The sequence below is a fragment of the Vipera berus genome (genome assembly GCF_964194415.1).
Source record: "Vipera berus genome assembly, chromosome: 6".
Classification (NCBI taxonomy): Eukaryota; Metazoa; Chordata; class Lepidosauria; order Squamata; family Viperidae; genus Vipera; species Vipera berus.
Window position 1 is genome coordinate 79,393,437 of NC_138208.1, and position 26,709 is coordinate 79,420,145.

The 26,709-nt window shown below is 40.1% G+C and overlaps 1 protein-coding gene across 5 annotated transcripts in view; it reads right to left on the minus strand.

Annotated features, from left to right (window-relative positions):
- The window catches only part of EPS8 (EGFR pathway substrate 8, signaling adaptor), a 270,753-nt gene that overhangs the window by 151,821 nt on the left and 92,223 nt on the right, over positions 1 to 26,709 (minus strand). For 3 of the 5 annotated variants that reach the window (XR_014026992.1, XM_081331801.1, XM_081331802.1), the window contains exons 4-12: positions 19,107 to 19,174; positions 18,738 to 18,899; positions 18,160 to 18,309; positions 14,672 to 14,754; positions 12,559 to 12,695; positions 11,258 to 11,331; positions 4,218 to 4,344; positions 2,468 to 2,556; positions 756 to 830 (exon numbers count right to left, since the gene is read on the minus strand). Coding sequence is in view for 3 of the 5 variants with exons in the window: in XM_081331801.1 (XP_081187927.1) it covers positions 756 to 830; positions 2,468 to 2,556; positions 4,218 to 4,344; positions 11,258 to 11,331; positions 12,559 to 12,695; positions 14,672 to 14,754; positions 18,160 to 18,309; positions 18,738 to 18,899; positions 19,107 to 19,174 (965 nt within the window). In the remaining 2 variants the exon portion in view is untranslated. Of the gene's footprint in view, positions 1 to 755; positions 831 to 2,467; positions 2,557 to 4,217; positions 4,345 to 6,592; positions 6,712 to 11,257; positions 11,332 to 12,558; positions 12,696 to 14,671; positions 14,755 to 18,159; positions 18,310 to 18,737; positions 18,900 to 19,106; positions 19,175 to 26,709 lie in introns of those variants that run through there. The other 2 variants (XR_014026993.1, XM_081331803.1) reach the window with 2 other exon arrangements.

Below are 26,709 nucleotides of genomic sequence, written 5' to 3' on the forward strand. Positions count from 1 at the left end.
TAAGTGTTATTGAAGTTCTTATTTTTGTACATTTTAAAAAGGGACAAGATCCTTTGCCATGTATACAGGTAATCCTCAGTTTACGATCAGTCATTTAACGACCATTTGAAATTATGACAAACTCAAAAACTTTTACTTACAACTTGTCCTCGAAGTTACAACTGCCGCACCACCCCCTGTAGCCATGTGATCACATTTTACACATTTTTTTGTCATTTTCTGATAAAAAAATCACCTATTGGATAAGCTGGATTCGGACTTAGTCACGTGATTTGCTTAATGACCAAAGTGGCTTGCTTAACAACCATCGTAAAAATGGACATAAAGTTGACTCCGATGACTTGACTTATCACAATGACTTATGACCGAAATTCCAGGCTTATGGAATATTCTGATTTATGACCAAAAATCCAAAACTCAAGGACTACTTGTACTCTGTAGATTAAACATGCATTTTGAGCTTTGGAATCTAGTCTAACTAACTCCTTCTTGATTGACTACTGTGGGCCAAATAAAATAATTGGAATGGATAAAATTGATTAAAATAACAGCAAGGTTTTTAGAACAGATGGTGCTTTTTATTTCAATATGAAGTGGAGCAAGCTAGCTTTAAGGAAGCTAATAAAAAGGAAGCATTTTATTTCTATGATACACACCCTCTGCTTTCAGGATTGCGAATTCATGATGGATTAAGTTTTGATGCACTCAGAAAAATGAACTGAGCCCCTATATATTAAATAATATTTCAGACTTACCATATTTAGAGGAGTAAACAGAAAATGAATCAGTTCAGGTGCACTGGGATTCTGGATGTGTGACTTTAATTTAGCCTGTAAAGGGTAAAATAGAGAGTACGGAAGAGAACTTATGAGAACACAATTCAGCAATTCAAAATGGCATTTGCAATATCTCAAACACAGTTCATACCATAAACCAGTTATTAATAAAAGATAATTGCATTTATATAATGATAAGTCAGTTAAAATCCCAAGACACACACAGAGAGAGAGATGATAGACAGACAGACAGACAGACAGACAGACAGACAGACAGACATGACTAATCCTGTAATCCAGGGGTGTCAAACTGCTGGCCCACGGGCCGGATGCGTCACACGGAAGCTGCACCCACCCCATTGCTGGCAGTGGCAAAACAGGCCAGATACGTCGTGTAACATCATGTGACGTCGTGAGTTTGACATGTCTGCTCTACTCAATCTAATCTACTCAATCTAATCAAACATTTTCTTAAACTAAATAAGGATGCAATTAAGACATAGTTTTCTGAATAAACCAAGGCCAATCTTTTAAATAAGCAATGAATGCAGTCGTGTCCTGTTCATTGCTGATGTTTTTCCCCCTCCCTTTATTCTACATTATCCAAAAAAAGTTGAGTGGATAAAAAGAACTAGATGTAAGACACAAATAAATAAGAATTCTTGACTTATATATGAAGAAATGAATGGCTTGTGCAAAGAAACATTCAGAAACTAACAAAGGCCATTTGGGGTCATATCATTGTGATGCAATAAGTATGTTTTAGGCTCAATTTCTTAATAAACATTATTTAAAGATTTATTTACTAAATTTAAGATTTTATTATAAAAAAATTAAAGATTTTTCAAGAGTTAGTCCTGGTATCTCCCTTAGCGTTATAGGTTTTTTGGTATCCATCATGCAAATTCTGAATTAGGCATTGACACACAGATTAGAAGCAACAGATGTCTGAGATGATGCAATCATTGCAACATTACTAAAATAGTTTCCTTTCTAACTACTTCTATGCTCTAGAACAGAGGTCTTCAAACTTGGCCCTTTTATGACTTGTGGACTTCAACTCCCAGAATTCCTCAGCCAGTGTGTCTGGCTGAGGAATTCTGGGAGTTGAAGTCCACAAGTCATAAAAGGGCCAGGTTTGAAGACCTCAGCTCTAGAATAACAATAACAATCATAGTTTACACGCTATGATCCACATATCAACCCGCCCATCCCCAAATGGAGTTATTGGAAGCTTGCAGAAAATGAAGAAGAGAGCTAAAGTAGGAATATATAAACACATTCCTGATATACTGTCTGAAGCTTGTCCTTAGCATCCTAGAAAGATTCTCGTGTTTGTAGCTTGAAAAAAATCCAGCAAAATCATCACAGTTCTGGAAGTTGCCATACTTTAGCTGAGTGTGACGGGGAAAAAAAACTTTTAACATATCTCTAAGGAAAGTGAGCTATAATGCCACCATTTGATTTCTCTCTTAGTTCATTTCCCTTTTGTTCTAAAACAATTCAGAACAGTTTGTACAACTGCTAAGTGTATTTAGTTAAGGAAATCTAAGTTGCAGTTTACAGGAAAGCTGGTGAAATTCACAGTAGCAGTTTGTAAAAACAGATTTTAAAAAACAAAACAGACTATTGATACCAAGCTTCAACAAAAACCTGGAATTGCTTGGAATAGCCAGCTCATACTCACTTACCAAAAGGTTGAAACCATGCTTAAATTTTTGCAAACAGTCCACAAATTCATCTGCAGATGGAGGTTTCGCACGGAGAGTTAAGACCCCCTCTGGTGAAAAGTAGAAAAGTGAAACCAAAATCACTTAGACAAGTACCTGTAGAAATATTTTCATCGCTGGCAAAATAGGAGGATCAGATTCTACGCTGAATGTGATGTATAAATGGGCTGTGTAGCTTCAAGGATCATTTTGAATGTCCTCAATAAATTATAGAAACATGGAGCTCAGTCCTTTGGCTAATAGACAAAAGTGTTATCAGCAAGAAACTTTTAAAAGTTGGTGGCCTCTTCTTCATGTAAATTTATTCTCCTGCAGTTCACTCTATAGAATGCTAATAACCAATCTGCCCCCAAAGTGGTATCCTCTAGGTGCATTGAAACTACATCTCCCAATTCCCATGATTGTCATATTCCCCAGTCTCAACATATATCCACTCTTGAAGATATCAGGAGAGAGGGAGAGAGGGGGGGGGGGAGGGAGAGAGGGAAAGAGGGAGAGAAGATCAGCCCAAGTCAATCCAACAAAGGATGAAGGTCCTTTCATTGAAGATTATGGATGTTATCCATTACAGTGTTTCTCAACCTTAGCAATTTTAACATGTACTTCAGTTCCCAGAACTCTCCATGTACTTCAACTCCCAGAAATCCTCAATCAGCATGCTGGGCTGGAGATACTGTGAGTTGAAATCTACATAAGCTTAAAGTTACTGGGGTTGAGAAACACTGATCTACCACACTAGAGCAGTGTGGGATGATAGATAAGTAATTTTCCACTTTGGTCTATATGGCTAAAAGTGAATTACTGGCAGTTAGCACCTTTGCATCAATCTCCTCAATCCTGTACTTTTGCAATAGTAATAACAATAGCATTTAGACTTTTACAGCCCTCTCTAAGTGGTTTACAGAGTCAGTCTATTCCCCCAACAATCTGGGTCCTCATTTTACTGACCTCAGAAGGATGGAAGGTTGCGTCAACCTTGAGCCCTGTCAGGATCAAACTCCAGGCTGTAGGCAGAGTTTACCTGCAATACTGCATTCTAGCCACTGCACCACCAGGGCTCCCACACCAGTGGTTCCTTAACCACAATACCACACTGGCTGTTTCACTCACTCACACACACATGGGGGGAAATGCCTAATGTATCAAGACGCAAATTATTTTGTTCTGAAAATTTTTGCAAATCCCACTTCAAGCATGTGATGGGCTGTTTCAAACATTTTTGAAAATGTAGAGTTTGAAAGAGATAATAATCTCTGTTCTCAGCTGAAAGAAATACTTCCAAAACACTTGAAAGAGCCCATTTTGCACTTGAAATGGAACATTTCACAAGATTTCATACTCCAAGCTAACACGCCCTTAATCCAGACAAAAGAATTAATTGACTCAAGACGGCTGCCTTACTGAAATTCCATTTTTTTTAACGTTGATTCATACTCTTTTTCTTTGTTCTACTGAGCATGTATGCAAACAAATGACAGAATAGAGAAAAGATCAGCTGCCTGTTCTTTTCAACATTAGCCAAACATTAAACATAAATCTGGCCCAAAACATGACTAGAGTATAACAAACAGATAACGACTCAATGGTAAAGTCTGTTGAGCTCTGCCCAATGCAACTACTTATTTAACTGAATAGAGGAACTCTTAACAGTTCAGCGAGTGAATATGTGATCAGAAAACTACTGGAAAAAAGAAATGGTTCTGATTCTTACCACCTGGCCCTTTCTTCTTATGTTTCTTGCTTTTCTTCCGCTTTGAAAGTTCTGAAAAAGCTTCTGCTGCTTTTTGAAGCTTGGTGACAAAATATTCAATGTCATCCAGAATATGATTCAGGATTTGCTAAAGGAAATAGACAGTGGGTGTCATTTACGAATGTAAGGAACATCACTCGAAAGGTTGTATTGTTAGTTACGAAGAAACGGGAGTCACTGCAGAGAACCTGTGCGTTTATTTACAGAAAGTGACGCTCTGTAAAATGAATAGGCTGATATTACCACATGACTTGGGTCTATGTTTCCCCCCTTTGTTCTCAAGCTACCACCAGTAAATGCTCTGTGCTCGGTAAAGATTGGAGCACGATTATTTGCGTTAAGTTCTTCCCACACAAGATCTTGGCTTAACTTTGTTCTTTCTGGAGTGCTAGGGAAACCTTTTTTTAGCCTTATCTTATAGCAAGCAATTATGAACTTATAAAACTATTTCTGCTCTAGTTCCTCCCCCTCCCCCCCCACACCAGTTATGAAATGAGAGTCTGGATCCATTTAAAGTATTTTTAGCTCTTAGTACAAAGAGATGTTGAGGGCCAGTTCCAAGGGACATCCAAATATAGTCTTAAAGTTACTACTCTGCCTTCTTTCTTTTCACTCAATCCTGAATTAAGTTTCTATAGGCTCCAAATAGCTATCTCAGCTTTAGTCTATCAATCTCCTTTTCTGATTCATGACCCTTAGTAGGATAAAGGTCAGAGGAGGAGAGAGGATGTGTAAGGTAAAGGTAAAGGTTCCCCCACACATGCGTGCTAGTCGTTTCCAACTCTAGGGGACGGTGCTCATCTCCGTTTCAAAGCCGAAGAGCCAGTGCTTGTCCGAGGACGTCTCCGTGGTCATGTGGCCGGCATGACTAGAAGCCAAAGGCGCACGGAACGCTGTTACCTTCCCACCGTAGTGGTCCCTATTTTTCTACTTGCATTTTTACATGCTTTCGAACTGCTAGGTTGGCAGAAGCTGGGACGAGTAACAGGCGCTCACTCTGTTACGCAGCACTCGGGATGCGACCTGCCAAACTGCCGACCATCTGATCGACAAGCTCAGCGTCCTAACCCACTGAGCCACCGCATCCCTTTTGAGAGGATGTGTAGCCCTCCAGATATTGTTAAAATATAACAGTCAGCTAGGCTAAAACTGTTGGGGATGGTTTGGCAAGCCCTTGATAGACACTCTTCCTTATTCCTAAATCAGAAGGTCCTAATTGGCTGAGCAGGCTCAAGCTCATCTCTCAGATCATCCAGGAAGCACAATGTGCATTATCTTGAATGTTATTTTTTAATAGCTAAGGAAGTTCTTATGACAATAAAACGTTGGTGGGGAAAATATTTCCTGTAATCCTAACAAAATGGTCAGTAAGAACAATTAACTTCTTCAAGAATAATATTAGTAAATAATATTATTAAGGAGCAAAGATAGCACCAACAGCAATAGGTGCAATCCCAGAACAACTTGAATACCACCCACACTGATAGAAATCCTCATTAATCAATTGCAAAAGGCAAGTTTTACTTGGAACAGCTGGGTGACCAAGGTCTGCCTAGTTTTACAGACAGTATAACAAAAACTAGCTACCTTCAGAAAAACTGAATCATACTGACCTGACAATAAAAATACATTGAGTATAGTCTAATGCTGGATAAAAACACATAATAAAATTAATTATAAAAGATTATTAAAAAGATCTAAAATGTTTACTTATGTTTCTGGCGAATCCCCAATGCTGCAGCGCAGAATCTAGACACCTGCGCCGTGATCACTACTTGGAACAGCTTACATCCTGCGATGGTCCCTTTAAATAACAAACATCTGCCTATCCCAGGTCCTTGGGAAGGACTCAACAGTTGGATAAAAATGTCAAATCCAGTCTAAACATCTGGCTGAGTTTGCAACCAACCAACCAACCAACCAACCAACCATAATAATAATAATAATAATAATAATAATAATAATAATAATAATAATAATAATAATAATAAGGCATCAGGCGAGGATCTGGGAGATCATGAGTTCTATTCCTGCCTTAGATACAAAGCCAGCTAGGTGACCTTGGGCCAGCCACTTGGGAAGGAGGATATGGCAAACCACTTCTGAAATCCCGCCGAGAAAACTGCAGGAACTTGTCCAGGATTCAAAACCTGACTTGAAAGCACAAAACAAAGGAAACCAAAAACCCCACAAGTAAATTGTACCGTGCTGCTATTTATGGCAGTAAGCTTTGAATTGTTGTTGCTGTGGGAATCCTAGATGGATCTTTGAACATTTATCAGGAATTTTGTTTGAAGTTAATAATCAGTAATGATTGGCCAATTTCCCCACCACCACCACCTATACCAATCTTTCTCTGAAATCCACATCTGCAAAAGGGAATTGATATAAATCACAGACTGCATTCCCAGTTCATGTGGCAGCACCCTAAGTATACAAAGGTTCCCAGCTCATCCTAAGTACACAAAAAAGAACATGATTCCAGGATTATCAGCAACATGCAAAAGACTTCGATCCTTGTGATAAGCTCTGGTATGTTCTGTCCAAGGCAGAACATACAGTAGCTATCTCAGTCTTAAAGAACCTTTGCAAGTTCACATTTCCCCCCAATATGTTTTCATATTGTTTTCGTGCTACAAACTTCAAGACCACATCCCCTTATGTTAGCCTAAGTAGCGTCAGATGTTATATTAACTACTTGTCCAATGGGAAGCACTACACTATGCCAACCTATTGTGTGAAGTGGAACTCTTCAGACATAGATGTTCTCCTTAGATGCTCCATGTCCAACCTTTTAGTGGAAGTTGAACCCTTAGGTTGACCATGTTGACCATGCAGGGCATTTTGTGGTCATGTGGTGCCTCCTACTGGTCAGTAGTTAATATAGCATATTGGTCTTTCCACTTCTAATATCCTCTACACCAGGGGTCCCCCACCTCCAGTCCATGGACCAGCACTGGTCCACGGGATTCCAGAAACCGGTCCACACAAACAAGAGAAACCCTATCTGTGGGATGCAGGCAGCATGTGAAACCATGCCCCCTCTGGTCCATAGCAAAACCTCTCTCCACGGAACAGGGTCCTTGTGCCCAAAAGGTTGGGGGCCTCTGCTCTACACATCCTTGCCAGGCTTATAATCCTCCACCTCACTCTTCCCTACCTCTACTAGCCCCCTCCAGGCAGCCATTTTTTAGTTCTGAGAGGGTGCCAGACAACCACCTTGTAGTTGCTAGGCAACCGAGGGATGTATTTCTCATCTGAATCCCAGGGTTGCTTCACACTTTATGAAGAAATTATGGCAGGGGCAGACAGCCTAGTAAAAACATACAACATGAAAAGCAGACACTTTTCCCCAAACTTAACCAGAAATTATGCAAATCAAGATTCCACGCCTTCTTTTTTTTACACCCTTGACTGCTGAAAAACTAAGTTTTAATCAAAATCAACACAAATCACAATATTGCCTGCTGTTGGACTTTTCTTGCAATCTGGGAAGAGATTGCCTGCCTCCCATTGCTGGCCAGAGCTGTAATGAAATGGAATCAGAGTATAAAAACCTCACGGGGGCAATCAAAGGCCACCAGGAGATGCTACAACTGACTGAGGGAAAAAAATATATAAAAGTCTCTTAAATAAGGCATGTTGCTCATTAGGGAAGAGGCAGGGAAGCACCCAGGACCAGCCAGTGCTGAGTAGAAGCCAACATGTTCAACATTAAAAGAAGATAACTATACAAGGTTATTGAAACAAATAAAGTTAGACCTGGAAAAATGGAAGAATTTAAAATTGTCTCTATTAGGAAGGATAGCTACAATTAAAATGAATATATTGCCTAAGATTCTATTTTTGTTTCAGACAATTCCGATAAAACTTTGGGGGAATTTTTTTTAAAGAGTTGAATTCTTTAGTTTTGAAGTTTGTATGGCAAGGGAAAAAAGCTACCGTAGAATAAAGAGGAAAACTTTGCAAGATACTAAAGAAAATGGAGGTTTTGGTTTACCTGAGTGGGCTTTGTATTATCAAGCATCTGTACTGACATGGGTGAAAGAATGGATAATGCTTAGGAATAAAAGGTTGTTACAGTATGCTTGGAGGGACATGACTTACAGTTGGGATGGCACGCGTTTTTGTGTTATGGGAAAAACAAAATTCATGGATATTTTCAAAACCATCGTATTAGAAATGCTTTGATAACAGTATGGGGAAAAATTAAAATGAAAATATATGTAAAAATTCCAGGGTGGTTATCAACAATTGAAGCTTTTTCACATGTAAACTTGTTAAGATTTTGAAAAAACTTGGACGTATAGAGACATTTTAAATATTGATGGGACATTAAAGTCGAAACAAGAATTGGAACATCAGGGTATCAACATGTCATGGTGGGTACGCTTACAAATACAAAACAGATATGAAAAAGATATGAAAATGTATGGATTTTATAAAGAACAAAATGTGTTCGATAAGCTATTATTAACTTCTGATGAGAAATTAATTTAAAAATTGTATAATTTTTTGTTAACTTTAGAGATGGAAAGTGAACAAATTAAAGGGACAATGATAAGGTGGGCGGAAAACTTTGGTTATAACATAGATCTAGAAGAATGGCAAAAATTGTGGGAGAGAAATTATAAATTGACAATGTCAACTGCATACAAAGAAAATCTGTATAAAATGTTTTACAGATGGCATTTACCTCCAGCTAGATTAGCAAAAATGTTTAAAAATGTATCAGGTAAATGTTGGAAATGTAAACATAATTTAGGTACATATTATCATATTTGGTGGACATGTGACAAAGTAAAGGCTTATTGGAAAAAAATACATGCTTGGCTAGAAAAAATGTTAGGAGAACATGTAGCATTTAATCCTGAATTTTTTTTTTAATTAGCTATTGTACCAGAAAAGACTAACAAACAAAATTTATATTTGGTTTTACATGTTGTAACTGCAGGAAGAATAAGTTAGGCACAATGCTGGAAAAATGAACAAATACCGTCAGAAGAAGAGGCAATAAAGAAGATATTGGAGTGCGCAGAGATGGACAGATTAACCATGAGATTAAAAGACAAAGAAGTAACAGAATACTATAAAAGCTGGAATCTATTTTATAAATGGTTAGAAGAGAGAACCAAAGAGTAGAATTTGTATATGTATTAGCATGTTATGAACCCAGCTCGCATGCTGTTTGAAAAACTAACATATGTATGTAGAGAATAAAAAATAACAATAAAAACTTTATAAAAAAAAGAAAAGGAAGGAGTGGCAGGTGATTATTAAAACTCCTTTCCATAACTGAAGTATTGGGCAAATGGAATTCCAAAATAAACGAGCGTAATTGATGGATCTATCCTGACATGGTCCCTTAGGAAAGAAATACTCTCGACTCCATTTGTAGAAAAAAGATTATTTTTACTAAAGATCTCTAATAGCCAAATGGTTACAGGAGAGCAGAGGTCCCCAAACTTTTAGGCACCAGGGACCGGTTCCGTGGAGAAAGGTTTTTCCACAGACCAGAGAGTGCAAGGTTTTGTGTGCTGTCTGCATTCTGCAAATGGGCTTTTGCTTGTTTGTGCGGACCGGTTGCTGGCATGCCGTGGCCCGGTACTGGGTCCATGGACCAGGGGTTGGGGACCCCTGCAGTAGAGCAAAGCCAGAACTAAGAGTTTGCGCACAAAGATTCGTTAGTTAACTTTCCCTTTCCCATTCCACCCCACCCCTCTAACTCTCCATTGTCCAGTCATATTAGAATAAGATGTTTTGGTAACTGTCCCTGCAACGGTTGGATAGATGGAGAGGTGTTAATTTCATTCCCAAGTTCTTGGTCTTGGGATGTCTCAGGATGGCACGAAGATTCCTTTTGGTTTCCCTCATCTTCCCAGAGCTCCCTCCCCCCATAGCTTATGGCAGACTGGCATCTAGCAAAACGTAGTTGTGAGCGAAGGATGGCAGCTCTGACATTCTGTCTTCCTACCGCTCCCTCCTCCCCACAGCTTATGGCAGACTGAGATCTAGCGCAGGACTTTTCAACCTTTTCACCCATTGTACCACTTTTAGGATATGGCAACATTCGAGTACCACCAGTTACCTAGCAAGGTGTCAAAAACTTGATGACCAAAAAAAAATAAATGGAAAATAGTGATGAAGTACAGGTAGTCCTCGACTTACAACAGTTCGCTTAGTGACTGTTCGAAGTTACAATGGAACTGAAAAAAGTGCCCCCCAAGCTCCAACCGAGCAAGACACCTGCCTGCCCGCCCAGCGGCGCTCTTCCTCATGTCCGAGGTTTTCATTGTTGTGAGCATTTCTGTTGAGGATTGGCAGTGGAGGTGGGGTGGGAGGTGTTTGGTTTTTATTCCCCCCCCATACGCTGGGTGATTGCAGCAGGTTTTGGTCACTTCACATGACCCTGGTACTCTGTGACCATCATAAATATGAATCAGTTGCCAAGCATCTGAATGTAAATCACAAGACCCTGGAGATGCTGCAACATTCCAGCTGATTGGCGCTTCTTCAAGGCTCAGCAGAAGCACCGGGATCAGCGCTGAGCTCCAGCTGGAGCCTGGCGCTGATCCTGGCACTTCCACTGAGCCCTGACAGCCCCAAAGAAGCGCTGATCCTGGCATTTCCACTGAGCCCTAACAACCCTGCAGCTCCAGCCATCTCTTGCTCAGGCTTGTGCGGTGCTGCCACCGGTTCAGCTCATTCCGCTCCCCCGCTACCACTTTTCTAGGATGGTCGCGTACCACCTGCCAGGTGCCAATGTACCACAGGTGGTACCCGTACCACTGGTTGAAAAGCCCTGATCTAGCGAAACATAGTAGCCAGCAAAGGATGGCAGCTCTGACATTAGTCACCATTAAATGTTTTCCTATTTCACAGCCCTAAAATTTATTGTTGGGAGAAAAAAATCGTGAGTAGAACTTAATGATAATATCAACTGCTCCACCAAGTTTGAGAAACATCAAAACCTCTCGCAAACAATCTCTTTGGCCACTTACAACATCTCGGTCAATCTTGGCTGCCATCATTTCAGCTGTTTCTTCATGCTCATGGTATTGCTTTGGTTTCTCACCTAAAGAAACAAGGAGATGAACAGAAGCTTCCTCAGGGGAGAGACACAGTGGCTGTGATTAGACCACCAATTTGACCAAGGTTACTGAAAAATGTAGTGTTCATATTTGCACAACATGATAAGATTGACTGGTTTTCCTATGAATGAAACAAGAAAGTCTGTTGCATTCAACAGCCAACAAATAATGCATGATTATGAAGGTTTTTTTTCTTTCCCCAACTGTGTTGTGATTTGCAGCTTCTTCCAGCTCAATAGGTCATTGTGGGTTTGGGTATCATGGAAGTTTTAGCCCTTGCATTTTTCAAGGCCATCGCTTTGATGAAATCTTGGCCACCAGTGCCAAGTGTGAAAAGTGTAATGACTATGGCTTAGGATTTTGTGAGAACCCAGATGGTTGGGTAAGCTTAACATTCAATCTATGGTGAGAATTGGAAACTCAGTAATGAATGAAACGGTGTGCCTCAATCCAGCCTATGAAACCTGAAACGAAAGTTCAACATTTACATATTTGGAAAATGCTACACAGTTGCCTGGAATTGGAAAAAGAGAGCAGAGTCACACCACCCAGAATATATACCCCTTAATTAGAGGACTATCATGGTAGAGGCCCTTGGTCCTATTATACCTCCCAGGGAATCTCAGATATTGGAGGGATACAGGAAACATTGTACATAAGGACCTCATACTCATCTTGAAAAAAATAATAGCAACCTATTGTCAATTCAAAATATGTACTTAGCTTGCTAAGGCTACAAGCAACTGTCTTGCTAATATACTTGCAAAGAAATCCAAACGTTTCTATCTTTTAAACATGAATTGGAATGATGCTCCCATTATTTTGCTAGAAACCCAATTTTAATCTCTTTATGGAGTGACCTCCCAGACGTGGGTCAAAATATTTTTTAAAAAAGTAAACTAAAACAACTGTTGAAACATAAGCTAAATGAGAGTAGAATACCTTCAATTAATTCTTCCAGGACATTTACTGTAGGATAATGAGTCATATTGCCCTAAGGCAGGGTTAGACAACCTTGGCTCTTTTATGACTCGTGGACTTTGACTCCCAGAATTCCTGAGCCAGCTGGTTCAGGAATTCTGGGAGTCGAAGTCCACGAGTCATAAAAGAGCCAAGGTTGCCTAACCCTGCCCTAAGGCAAGGCTCAATAATGTCCAGAGCAAAACACTCTGAGTCTTTGAATCGCATCTCAAAGTTTCAGCAATACTCACAATCTCCCTTTTCAGCTGCCCACGCAGACCAAGCTGCCACCCGGCTCCGGACATCCACCTGTGTAACGGTCCCTGGGGGGACAGGAGCTGGGGCTGTAGGAGGTGGAGGAATGGCACTCTCTGATCTGGAAATCATCCTAAGGCAGGAAAAAATAATAATGATATAACATACGATCTCCTATTTCAGATGTTTGTTACTGGCCAGTCTGTATTGCCAGTCTGTCCATCTGTCTGTCTGTTCATCCACCCACCTTTTGGTTTTACCAATAGCGATAGGATTTAGGCTTATATACGCCCCCATAGTGCTTTGCAGCACTCTTTGGGTGCTTTATAATGAAGAAGCCTTATTTGCAAGTTGCCTGCAACAAGTCTGGGTCTTCATTTTACTGACCTCGGAAGGATGGAAGGCTGAGTCAACCTTGAGCCCTGTCAGGATCAAACTCCAGGCTGTGGGCCGAGTTTTCTGCAATACTACATTCTAACCACTGCGCCACTAAAGTTTATATGTTTCCATAGCAGAACCATCTCAGCACAAAAATATATAGGTAAAGGTAAAGGTTCCCCTGCACATGCGTGCTAGTCGTTTCCGACTCTAGGGGCCGGTGCTCATCTCCGTTTCAAAGCCAAAGAGCCAGTGCTTGTCCAAGGACGTCTCCGTGGTCATGTGGCCAGCATGACTAGACGCCAAAGGCGCACGGAACGCTGTTACCTTCCCACCGTAGTGGTCCCTATTTTTCTACTTGCATTTCTTTTTTTACGTGCTTTCGAACTGCTAGGTGGGCAAAAATATAGAACCCATTTAATTTGATTTGAATAGGTATCAAGGTTTGGTGTCAACTCTTTTGTGATCACAAAAACAAACCAACTCTGAGCTGAGCACAACCAGCACAACGAAAATAAAGAAAAATGTTTACCTTTCTCTTGACTATTTTAACTACTGAACTTTTCCTACCTTCTTATGTTAGGGGTATTTGTTACTGAAGTTCAGATTTCAATAATAGATGGCAAAAGCTTAAGTCTGTCAAATTTCAACAATGGAATTTCAGTGACTAAAACAGGGAAAGTGTCCGCATAGTATTTGAAAAAATCCTAAGGAAGGACAACTCTGAAAATGGGCTGGCTTATCAACCCAAGTGGAAACCGTACCAAAATGTTCTAGTGCATTCTTAAGCATTACAAGAGTTGCTAGGTTTCAAGCTATTTACTGTAGCAGATAACCATTTTCTCCTCTGCAATAACACAAGCTGGGTAGAATTGGAAGAATGCATTTTACAATTACCCTATTTCACCTGACTTGATAGTTTTTGGTTTGGTTTTATTGAGAGAGAGAAATTGAGAGGGGGGGGAGGGAGGGAGGAAGGGAAGGGTATTTAATAATTTTGTAAACCTCTGGGATCTCCCAAGTGTGTTTCTTAATTAGTTACTTTTGCACCTATCTAGAACTTAATAAGAGCCACCATGAATCCGATCAAAAATCTGTTCATTTTAGCATTCTATTTATGTGACCAATCAGGCACCGGTAGGAAGCCGACATGCAACGCTGGAGAACAATATATTCTCCTATTCAAGTTCTTAGCAAGTAGGATGAAAGATCTACAGCTTCTGTTACTGGATGTTTTACATACAGCAGGACTGTGTGAAGCTCTGAAGAATTGCCAGCTTTTGATGAAACTTTGGATCAAACACTATTCAAAGCTGCTTCAGCCCTGGCTTGAAGTGCTCCCATGCTGAGTTGCTTCAGCAAATGCTCAGCAGCTTCAGTGTGCCCAACTGTGTGGCTTTGGCACGCATTGCTACGTGCAGTCCCAAAGCTATGTGCAGATTTGGAAGCACTTCAGCCAATGCGCTGGGGAAAGAACTGAAGCCAGGCTTCTGCCACACCACTGATCTGAAGTAATTGGAGGCCAGCTGAATTCCTTTATCGAGATAAATGGGCTGATCTCTTTGCTTCATCAGAGCGAATCATGTTCCCTTCACAGCCCGAATCACTTCATCAAAGTGAATCTGTGTCACTTCGGGCAGGCCAAATATATGGCCTGCACGACCAGCTTCTTAATGCACGCCCTGCCTGAAACGCTAGGAAAGAGTTGCAAAGACAAGGCTTCAACTTTACCTGAGGGTTTCAAGTCGTTGCTTTGGTTTCCCTCCTTTGCTATCGCTGATGGCACTTTCAATATCTTCATGGATAAAGTTAGCCTGAGCAGAAGCAGAAGCAATTAATTGGATGCACTGCTGAACGCTTGAGCAAGCCATCTATTGAATGCACCAAGGCGTTACAGGCAGAGCTGCCACCACATCTTATAGCAGCAAATTCCATAAAACTTTCAACTTTCCACCTGTACTTTCTTCACTCCGTCTGGAAACAGTGGCCAATCAACTTCGTTAGATGATTTGGGAATTTAAATAACGTGAGATGCAGCAAAAACCTTCCCCTTCACATTTTAGACACTTACGAGATGGCTACCCTAAGTTTTTTTTTTTTCCTACCCAGGTTGAGTTATAGCCTTCAGTTAATGGACTCACATGGAGAGTAGCAGAGTGCAGTGATAGAGCACACAGCATACAGCCAGGCATGATTCCAACTCAGAGGAACACATTCAAATGATGAAAAAAAAACCTCAGTCTAAAAGTTTGGGGACCAAATCAGGGCAAAGTGTAATAAGCTAAATGGATACATGTTACCAGTTAAGGCAAATTTCTATCCTAGCTAATTGGAAGACATGTGCTCAGTGTCTTAAAATATGGGAATACAAGGAAGCCTTATTGGAGCTAGCCAACAGCCCCCTGCCCCATTATCCTATGTCATACAGTGTCCATGTTAATGCATTCACACAAAAAATAACAAATGTCTCAGTTAACAAGAGAAATTTTGGGCTCAATTTTGGTCGTAAGTCAAGGACTACCTGTCTTTGTTGTTGTTGAAAGCCATCTTGAGTTTATACAGCAGCAAAAGAAGTGAAATGAATTTAATCATCATCACCATAATCTAAACTGGTAGCCAAGCCAAGGCCATAGTAGCCACATCCTGAGGCTATCAATTTCTTGCACAATATAAAAAATTACTTTATTTTCCTGGTCCTGAATCTCTCGGCATTTCGTTTTGTTGGAGGGCTCCTAGTTCTAACATTATGATTGACCTCCCCCCAATCAAAAACTCATGATTTTATATTTCTAGCGTGTCTCTCCTTTTCTTGTTTTTGTTCTGAAGTAAAAGATTCCCCTCCTAAAATCATTTTCCCTAATGATTTTGGTTGGCCCTATTTTTATCACTATAAAATCCTTTGGGGAGTGTAGCCTCACCGCGGATTTATATAAAAGCATTAGAGGTGTTATTTTTAATTAACATTCTAATGATTCCATGCATACATTTCCCTTCTTTGCAATTGTGGCACCCTAGATGGATACTTTTGCCAAGATTTCCATCCTGAGTTCCAGATCCTTTACTGATCAGTCACATTACTGCGATTCATTATCTTTTACTTCCATTTCAAAATGGACTTCTGGGGAAACTAATTGCTGACCAAGCGTTTAAGGAATTCCTCCACATTCATTTTGGAAGGGTTCCACTTGCTTCTAAAGATCTACTTATTTCATATTTGTATTTCTTTACAGAGCTCAATTATGCTCCAAATGCCACTCATTGCTCCAATTCATTTATGCACTAAGTTATCACAGGAGGATTATTATGCGGAGAAATCCATAATATTTATGGATGCTGGTTGGCAGGAAGTCAAACACTATTCAGGATTATTGGCCATAAGCAACAATGTAGGCATTTGTATTTCCAAACACAGGCAGAATACCGGTAACTATTATTTTTTAAAAATAAGAATTTGAATATTAAGTCTGCTTAGGAGCTGAAATTATTACATGGCCAACTAGGTCTTCAGCATCTCAGCAAGCAAGTCATGTTCTAAAAGCCAAATCTATATATCATTATGCTTTGTCTGGAAAAGCAAAATAGTGAAATAGGTCTCCAATTGCAGTATCTTTATAAATTCCACGCTACTGTTTAACCATTCTTTTATTTATGTGTCACTCAGCCACCACAAGCATTTTCAGAACAGCTTTTCTCGAAATGATCCTGAAGTGTCACACAACAAGCTGATTAAGTGTAACTCAGTGTTATGAAAATCTCATTAATTATACAGGGATGAACCTAAATGCTGCTATCAGTTTCCTGCAAACTCAACTGCTGTGCAAGATTGATGGTGATCATTTAATCAATCAAACCAACCCACCCAACTTATTTGCCAGCCATCTTGTGATTCAGGAGACTCTCGGAAGCTTCCCTCAGGAACAACGACATGTAACAACGATTATAAATATAAAAGTGAAATAAAATTACAAAAACGGCAACAAGCTAAAAAAAATAATGAATAAATAAATCAGGGGTACGGAGGGGAGAGGTGGGAGACCTCCTCAATTAGTGCCTCCTCTATTTGTGTATCAACCACCTCCAGACAGTAGCTTCTCCTTCAGGACCCCCTGCCAGCTGGCACATGAACTGAAGAAGCTTCTTGGATGAGAAGTGAAACATTTTCAAAGGGGGGGGAAAAACCCCATGAAAGTCCAGTTGCCTTTCAGAAAAAAGCACCTTTGGGACAACAATGACCTGGATGATTGGGAACCTCCACAGATAGGTTTAAAAAACTTTCTTGAACAGAGGGGGTGGAGAGAAGCAACCTAGAACTAAGGAGAAATTTCCTAACAGAATAATCAACCAGTGGAACAACCTGCCTCCAGAAGTGGTGAATGCTCCAACACTGGACGTTTTTAAGAAGAGACTGGACAGCCATTTGTCTGAAATGGTATAGGGTACCCTGCCTGAGCAGGGGGTTGAACTAGATGACCTCCAAGGTCCCTTACAACTTTACTACTACTACTACTACTACTATTATAAAACTTTTATTCATAAAGCATGAAACTCAGTCAACTGAACACTCAAATTGACTGGCACTAATGGTTGACACGGGCTGCTGCCATGTCACTATATTATTATTATTATTATTATTATTATTATTATTATTATTATTATTATTATTATTATTATTATTATTATTATTATTATTACCACCTTCTACAGTAAGATGCTTTAGAGTGGAGGAACCCTCATGGCCAAACTTCACACGCTAAAGACACACCTAACAGTTATTAAAGCAGGATGCTAAATAATGTCTATGCTTAAAACTCTGCTTAGAACTCTGAGGGGACAAACATACCAACAGAAGAGAATATTTGTAGCTCAGGGTTGAAATAAGGAGTCCTTGCTGATCTCTGAGGGTTGTTTTATTACCCAACTAGGTGGCACTGGTTAAAGTAGACCTAATGGGTCCTGTTCATACCCAAGGTATGAAAAAGATCTTGTTCAGTTCTTATATATGAATGGCATATTTAGGTTTTCCGTCGCCTACCATCTTCCTAGTGCACTGATGCTACAGCTCCTAGAATTTCCTGCTAATTCAAAATTTAAGATCCAGCAGGTCTAGAAGGTGACAGATCGAAGACAGCAGGGTAAGGTTATGGAACAAAATAAATAAGTAAGCAAATAAACCTCATATATTCCAGCTCCATGTGTTCAACTGCAGTATTTTGCCCTACCTTCACTTCATCACACTCGAAAAGATGGAGATCTGCTTTGCTCTGGGATGGCTCTTTGCACACTAGAGCAAGGATGGAGTCGTAGTTGCATGAATTCATCACAGCCTGGCAATGCTGTATGGTGTTCAAGGGGAAGTTCTCAAGTTCATTCTGAAAGGCAAATGGGAAGAAGCAGGAGATACAAAATTCTTCAACCTGGTTAAAATCCTTCTCTTGCCTCCCCAATATATTGGTACCCCCGTATATACTATGACTCTAGATGTGTCAACAGGAAAAAAAAGTTAGGAAAAATAATATAAAACTGGTGGCCAGAAGGATAGATTCTTCTGATTTCCCCCATATTTCTCATTGTTATTTCATGAATGAGAATTAGATTTTGACAATTTTTCAAAGGATCAGAGTCTGGAGAATTTTTTCTTCCCTGGTGAAACTGAAAGAAATTGTCCATAAATCTAATTTCCCTGCTCAGAAATTGGTTGGATAACCTTCATCAGTTAATATGTGCCAGGCTCTAATCAAAACTCTGAAAATGTTCTCCCAACTCTGCCAACATGTCAACCTTATCACTGAGTCTTTACCTTAGATTCTAAGTCCACTAGACTGACAGCTTTGTCATCCACTTGAAGAATCATATCTTGGGTCCAGACCTTGCCCTTGGCATCCAAGAGTTTCAGCTTCCTTATTCCATCATCAACTGTGATCATGGCTTCTTTCCGATCCAGAACAAAAGTGGTCAGGTGCTGACAGGTTGGCAAAAGAAAAGAAGATGTATGTTTATCAAAGGATCAGCAGAGCAGGTACTTATACAATTTGGAGAGATTATTTTTGAAAAAGCAAAACACGTTGCTTACAAAATAAAATGGAGAGAATAGAAAAAACCAACTATAGCTATCTATGGACATCTGATGTACATAAATAAGATAAAAATAATAATAAAAAAATCTTACCTCCACACGGTACTGTGTTATCTCTGAAATGCTACTGATGCTGTCTCGTGCATAATTCTTCCTTTGCTCTGATTTTTTATCAAGAATGGAAAAAAGAAGATATTAGAATATTTAATTTATTTAAAAATATTGATGGGTGGGGATCTGTGCTGGCACCGGTTACTTATCCCTGAATTACGATTATAAGATAATAAATATCCCTCGACAGGCTTATAATCTATTGTAACTGATTCAGATTTAATCCTCAGACAATGGACTGATTCATCAGCCATAAAGTGGTTATTTTGGTTTTGGCTCAGTATGTTAAGTGAAATCAGCCATGATGGCAGTCACTTGTCTGAGATGATATAGGTTCTCCTGCTTATGTGGGGGGCTGGAGTAGAAGACCTCCAAGGTCCCTTCCAGCTCTATTCTATTCTGTTCCGTTCCGTTCCGTTCCGTTCCGTTCCATTCCACTCCACTCCACTCCACTCTACTCTACTCTACTCTACTCTATTCCACTCCACTCCATTCCATTCCACTCCACTCCACTCCACTCCACTAAGATGTGTTAGCTTCAACTCCCAGCATTCTCTAACTAGTATAGGAATTCTGAGTTTTGGGAGTTGAAGTCCACATATCTTAAAGTTGCTGTGGTTGAGACTTGCAAACTATTCAGAACTTAGCATATTGGCTGAACCCAACAAATTGGGGCTTATTCAAAAACTCATAATTAAGTAAGCCACAGCTTAGCCAGGTGTGTGAACTAGATCGTTCTGGTTCTCTATCGAACTTCCTGATTGACTTAAGGTGGTAAACCAAATCTCTGGCTATGTCAGGACCCACCCCAATTCACGTCTTAGGAAAACAAAAACTCTTGGAGTCAGTTCTAGTCCAAAAGGAATTTTTACTAGGACATGTTTGGTTGTGGAAATACAAGACAGGACCTGGTATTGTTTTACAGATTGAAACTTTATAAAGAGTTCCCGGTTCAACCCCCCTTCCCTCAACCCCATTTGGTCAGCCCCCCCATCATTTACTTCATGTCATCCCTTTCGTGGGAAAAAGGGAACTTCGGATCTTTACGGTTATTGCCTTCTTCCTTTACAGATTCAAATGGAGACACAGGCCAGATGCCTTCTTCCGTAACCCTCCCCTTTGTTCCCCCAGTTCAAAAGGTTTCCCTTGGTCTTTGAAATAACCTAAGGCAAGCTGAATCCACATCTGCTCCTCCTTCCTCGGGAGATGGCAGAATCCAGGGGGGGGATAATGTTTTAAACATACATTTATGAATGTGATATAAATGGATTCTGACAGGCTACACTCCACAGATTGTCTGCGTATCTGAGTTTGCTTGGTATGGACAAAGTTGGAACCGTCCATTGTGGCAGGCAACCATTTACAGTCATGATGAACTTCTTCTCCTTTAAATTTCACCATGCTATTACAATATTCTCAATACAGGTAGTCCTCGACTTACAACCACTCATTTAGTGACCCTTCAAAGTTACAACAGCACTGAAAAAAAGTTAGCGATGACCAGTTTTCACATGACCATTGCGGCATGATCAAAATTTGAGCACTCGGCAACTGGCATGTATTTAGGACGGTTGCACTGTCCCTGGATCATGTGATCACCATTTGTGACCTTCCCAGCCGGCTTCTGACAAGCCAAGTCAATGGGAGAAGCCAGATCCACTGAATGACCACCTGCTTCACTTAATGACTGCATGATTCGCTTAACAAACGGGAGCAACTAATTTAACAACTGCCTCGCTTAGCAAAAGAAATTTCGGGCCCAACTGTGGTTGTAGGTCGAGGTCTACCTGAAATAGCTTTTTGAAGTGGACAATGATAATTAAAATCTGCCTGCTAACTTTTTCACCAGATTCCAGAGTAGATTTCATCTGGTTTCCAGGCGCCTGCCTTATGAAAACAACTTATAATGATATCTGCTTTGCTTTAGCAGTAAGATCACATCACACTCCTTCAGAAAGTTCCTGGATTGCTTCACATACGGGAGCTGTAAACTGTTTTAAAGGGCCAATTTACTAGATATCTTCTTGCCCCTTAATCAAAAGCCAACGGCTCTTCACATTCAGAGATGGCCAACTCAGCCTCCCAAAATGCCTAGATGTGAATTCATCATTGCCTTTACATAAGCAATGAAAATAGCAGTCTTCGCACACACAACACGTAACTGGAGAAGAAACACTCCATTTGGGAGGGGAAAGGCAGAAGCAAATGACACCACAAGGCAATCACTTTTAACATTTTATCTGAAATCACACTACACACTTAACGCTAAACCTGAATTAACAAAACACAATTGCTGGGCCTGCATAATATACCATGCCCAAACGAATACATGTAAAGGATATATCGCTGCTTAAGAGAAATGCCCGATTCACACAACCTGCCAATAGCATTTCTCATAACATGCTGAAATATATATCTTTGGTCATTCGGGTTTTTCCCCACGTAAAATTGGAGGTATCAGGGCAACGTTTCGACGAAATCTCATCCGTCATCCTCAGGCTGGTGACTTCAGTTTCATTCTTCTGGGAGAAGTGTGTGATAGTGGCTGTTTTTTTTTCTTTTTTAAACTGCCAGAGGGGGTGTGTTCTGTGGGTGGAGGCTTGGCTGTGTTCTGATGGGGTGGAGGTGTGCTCTGATTGGGTGGGGGCTTAGCTGTGTTCTGATTGGGTGGGAGTGTGTTTTGAATGGGGTGTGTGTTCTGATTGGGTGGGGGTGTGTTTTGAGTGGATGGGCTGGTCTCAGCTGCTAGCCTTAGACCTGAACTGGTGAGTTGTGCTGCTTTTGTTAGGTTCCGTGTTTGTGGTGGTGCCATGTTTTTATAGTGGGTGTCAGTTTGCTTATTGTGTGGTTTGGAGGGGTTTAAAGTGGCTAATGTTGCAGCTGTAGTTAGGTTTTCTGTTTTGTGGTTGTGTGTTGTTATCGTTGTGGGTTCGGATTTGCTTTTTGAATGGATGTGTAGTGGTGATGTCATGTGATGTTATCATGAGTTTTGGTCTGGTATCATTCTTGGTGGTTGGGACTCGTCTGTCAATCAAGGTGGGTTTCCAAATGGCTGGTAGGCGAGAGGTATCATCTTGTTTATTCATGCTGTGGGGGCGATTTTCTATCTCGATGGCTTCTCTGATTATTCTGTTGTTAAAATGTTCAATTTTGGCGATAGTTCTGGTTTTTTTAAAATCAATTTCGTGTCCAGTGGCTTTAAAGTATTGGAACAGGGATGAAGTTTGTTCTCCCTTTCTGACTGAGTTCCTGTGCTCTTCAATGCGTGCACTTATTCTTCTGTTGGTCTGTCCGATGTATGTGGTGGGGCAGGTGGGGCATGTGATTTCATATACTCCTTGGTTTTCTAACTCAATTATGGGGTTTCTTAGGATGGTGGATATTTTTTCTGTTTGTGCAGAAAGCTGTTTTGATATTGTGTTTGTGGAGGATCTTGCTGATTCTGTCTGTGATCCCTTTTAAGTATAGGAGGAGGGCTTTGCCATTTTCTTGTTCTCTGTCTTGGATTTTTGTGAGTGTCTCTCTTTCGGATTAAGTTGGTAATCATGTTTCTTTGGAATCCGTTGGCTGTTAGTACGTTAGTGAGAGTGTGTAGTTCAGTTTTTAGGTGTTGTTGGTTAGCTAGGTGTTTTGTTCTGGAGATGAGTGTCTTGGCTACGGAGTTGATCTGTGCTGGGTGGTGGTATGAGAGTGCATTCAGGTAGTGGTTTGTGTGTGTTTTCTTATGGTAGATAGTGTGTCCTAGGGAGCCGTTGGATTTCTTGTAGACTAAGACATCAAGGAAGGGAAGTTGATTGTTAGCTTCTGTTTCCATGGTGAACTGTATTTTGGGGTGTAGGCTATTGAGGTGTGTGAGGAAGTCATCCAGTTTTTCTTTGCCATGTGGCCAGATTACGAAGGTGTCATCTACGTATCTGAGCCAGAGTTTGGGTTTGTGGTTGGATTTTTCTAGAGCGAGGGTTTCAAAGTGTTCCATGTAGAGGTTTGCGATGACAGGTGAAAGGGGTGATCCCATGGGTGCTCCTTCCATTTGTTTGTATCTTTGTCCATTGTAGATGAAGTATGTGTTTGATAGGCAGTGGTTGGTCAGATCTAGGATGTGTTTAGGGGGGTTGTATTTATTTAGGATAGCTGTCAAGGCTTCTTTGATTGGCACTTGGGTAAAGAGGGATATGACATCGAAGCTCACAAGTAGGTCACAGGGCTGTAAGTTTAGTTTACTTATGATCTCTATGAATTGGAATGAGTTTTGTACGTGTGAGGTGATGGAATTTGCATAAGGCTGTAGTTGTTTGGCAAGAAATTTGGCTAGATTTTGTAGAGCTGAGCCTATGGAGCTGACTATGGGTCTGAGTGGGGTTCCTTCTTTGTGTATCTTGGGGAGACTATAGAGCTTGGGACATCTGGATGATTTTTCTCTGGGAATGATTGTTTGCTGGATCTCTTCACTGATGGGGGTGGCTTTTATTTGGATTTTGTGGTTTTTTCCAGGTAGGTGGTGGGATCTGTGTTGAGGAGTTTGTATGTGGAGTAACCCCCTTAAAAACCAGCCTGAGGATGACGGATGAGATTTCGTCGAAATGTTGCCCTGATACCTCCAATTTTACGTGGGGAAAAACCTGAAAAATGTTATTAAGCAAACAACTAGAGAAAACTTTAAGCAAAAGACATTAATTTATAAAGTATATATTCATTGTCTGCAGGTGTATATGTGTGTATATGTGTATATGTGTGTGTGTACATGTCAGTAGCAATGCGGTGGCTCAGTGGGTTAGGACGCTGAGCTTGTCGATCAGAAGATCAGTAGATTGGCGGTTCGAATCCCGAGTGCTGCGTAGCAGAGTGAGCGCCTGTTACTCGTCCCAGCTTCTGCCAACCTAGCAGTTCGAAAGCATGTAAAAATGCAAGTAGAAAAATAGGGACCACTACGGTGGGAAGGTAACAGCGTTCCATGCACCTTTGGTGTCTAGTCATGCTGGCCACATGACCATGGAGACGTCCTCGGACAAGCGCTGGCTCTTCAGCTTTGAAATGGAGATGAGCAACGGCCCCTAGAGTCGAAAACGACTAGCACGCATGTGTGGGGGAACCTTTACCTTTTATATATGTCAGTACATATATACTGTATATGTACGCCTCATTGTGCAGTGTTCAGATCTTGAACTTAAAGAGCTTAGCATCTTTAACTGAGCCATCACACCCCTATATATGCAGTATATGTGTGTGTGTGTGTGTGTTATATATGTGAACACACAGTATGTATGTGTTTGTGTATGAATAAATGCTCCTACAGAAGCCTTTCAGTGAACTCTATCCATATTTCATTACATGATCCATGCCTACTCAAAATTAATAAATGATTCTTTCACCAGTTGCTATAGCATCAATTCTGCAGGCCTTAACCCTAACCCTTACTTTGTTATTTCTGATTCATCGGTTCATTTATTAAATTTATCACATCTTTTCACCTCAGCATTCATAGCAATTAATAATAAAAACAGGTCAATAGTGGAGGATAAGTTCATGTAGACAAAAGACAGGGTTTTCCCAGATATTTTCAAATTAAATTTGCCATAATTGAAATGGAGAGGACTAAACAATACTCTGAGAAACAATGGGTGATGACAGGAAACAGTGTCCTAGTTTCCTTTCAATATATTAGCAGGCAATGACAAGAACCCATCAACAATTCTGTTGACATGTGAATTTTACCGTGTCCAACATTTTTTAAATCTTCATTTTTCTGCTAGATGAATAATACAACTGAAGTACATCTTTCCAGGAAATAGGTACTTTAAAAAAAAAACAGCCTAGTGAAAATAATTTCCATCACAAAAACTGAATATAGATAGCATTTAAATGTCCGTTACTAAAGATGGTATAATAATTTTCTAAAAATGACTTCCTTCCTGTCTTGGGGAATAGATGTAACCAGGCAGCCATCAGTTAGTGACAGTGAGATATAGGTAATCCTCAACTTACAACCATTAGTTTAGCTACCGTTCAAAGTTACAACCATATTGAAAAAAGTGATTTACAATCATTGTACCATCCTCACCGTTGACCTGATCAAAATTCAGTTGATTGCCATTTGCAGCCTTCCCAGCTCACTAATTAAAAAAGAAAAGTAAATGAGAGCAGCCAGATTCACTTAACAATGTCCTGGCTCATTTAACAATTGCCTTGCTTAGCAATGGAAATTCTTATATATATATAAGAATATATATATATATATATATATATATATATATATATATATATATATATATATATATATATATATATATATATATATATATATATATATATATATATATATATATATATATATATATATATATATATATATATATATATATATATATATATATATATATATATATATCCCATCCGTCATCATCAGGCTTGTGGCTTCAGCTTCCTTCTTCTGGGAGAAGCATGTGGTAGTGGCTGTTTGTTCCTCTTTTTTAAACTGCCAGAAGGGGTGTGTTCTGTGTGGGTGGAGGTGTGCTCTGATTGGGTGGGGGATTAAGTGTGTTCTGATTGGGTGGGAGTGTGTTTTGAATGGTGGGTGTGTTCTGATTGGGTGGGGGTGTGTTTTGAGTGGATGGGCTGGTCTCAGAATATATATATATATATATATATATATATATATATATATATATATATATATATATATATATATATATATATATATATATATATATATAAAAAATGTATGTATATGTATATGTATATATATGTATATATATGTGTATATATATGTGTATATATATATAAATATGTTTTCTAGCCACATGCGACCTGAATATTGTGCTCTTTAGTTCATTCTATCTATCAGAAATATTTTTACAGCATTTTTTTTAGCTCAGTTCTTAAGAGGTGCTATGTTGCTACCTTCCCCTCGTCTTCAGTTAGGCATTGAGATACGGCCAGCCTTACCAAAAGGTGGCCCACGTGATGGTATTCACATTTTCTAAATGCAAGATGACCATAACTGTAATGTATTGGGCCTAGTTTACTTGAACTGTACCACGTGGGTTTTGAATGCTGTGAGATTGCTTAAGCGGGGAGATGGGTAACGGTCGCCGGCTCCTCAGACAAGCCATCTCCAGGACCACCATTGGTTGGCTCTAGGATGGCAATAGGTTCCTTTAAACCTATTGGCTGCCACCTAGTGGCCAGAGTATAAATAGCTGCGTAGAAGCCTTGGTTAACAGTTCAGTTCCTGCATTCAATAAAGCATGTTCCTGCCTGAACTCTCTCGCCTCGTCTCCTGCTTGCTGCAAAGAACCCAGTACACAACAATAACCTCTTCATATTTTATGAGCTTCTAGATTTTTTTCCATAATTTACTGTCCTAGATTTGTTTAGCTATCATTCTTTTCTCTATAATGCTCTTCTCCAGTATAGTATGGCAATAGTCCCCAATCTGTTGGGTGCCAGGGTCCAGTTCCGTGGGGGGAGGTTTTTCCAAGGCCTCTGTGTGTTTGTATGGTTTTGTACATTGCCTGGATCTTGTGCACGCACCGATGGGGCTTCGCTTGCTTGCTTGACTCAGTTCCTGGCAGGCCAAGGACTGTTT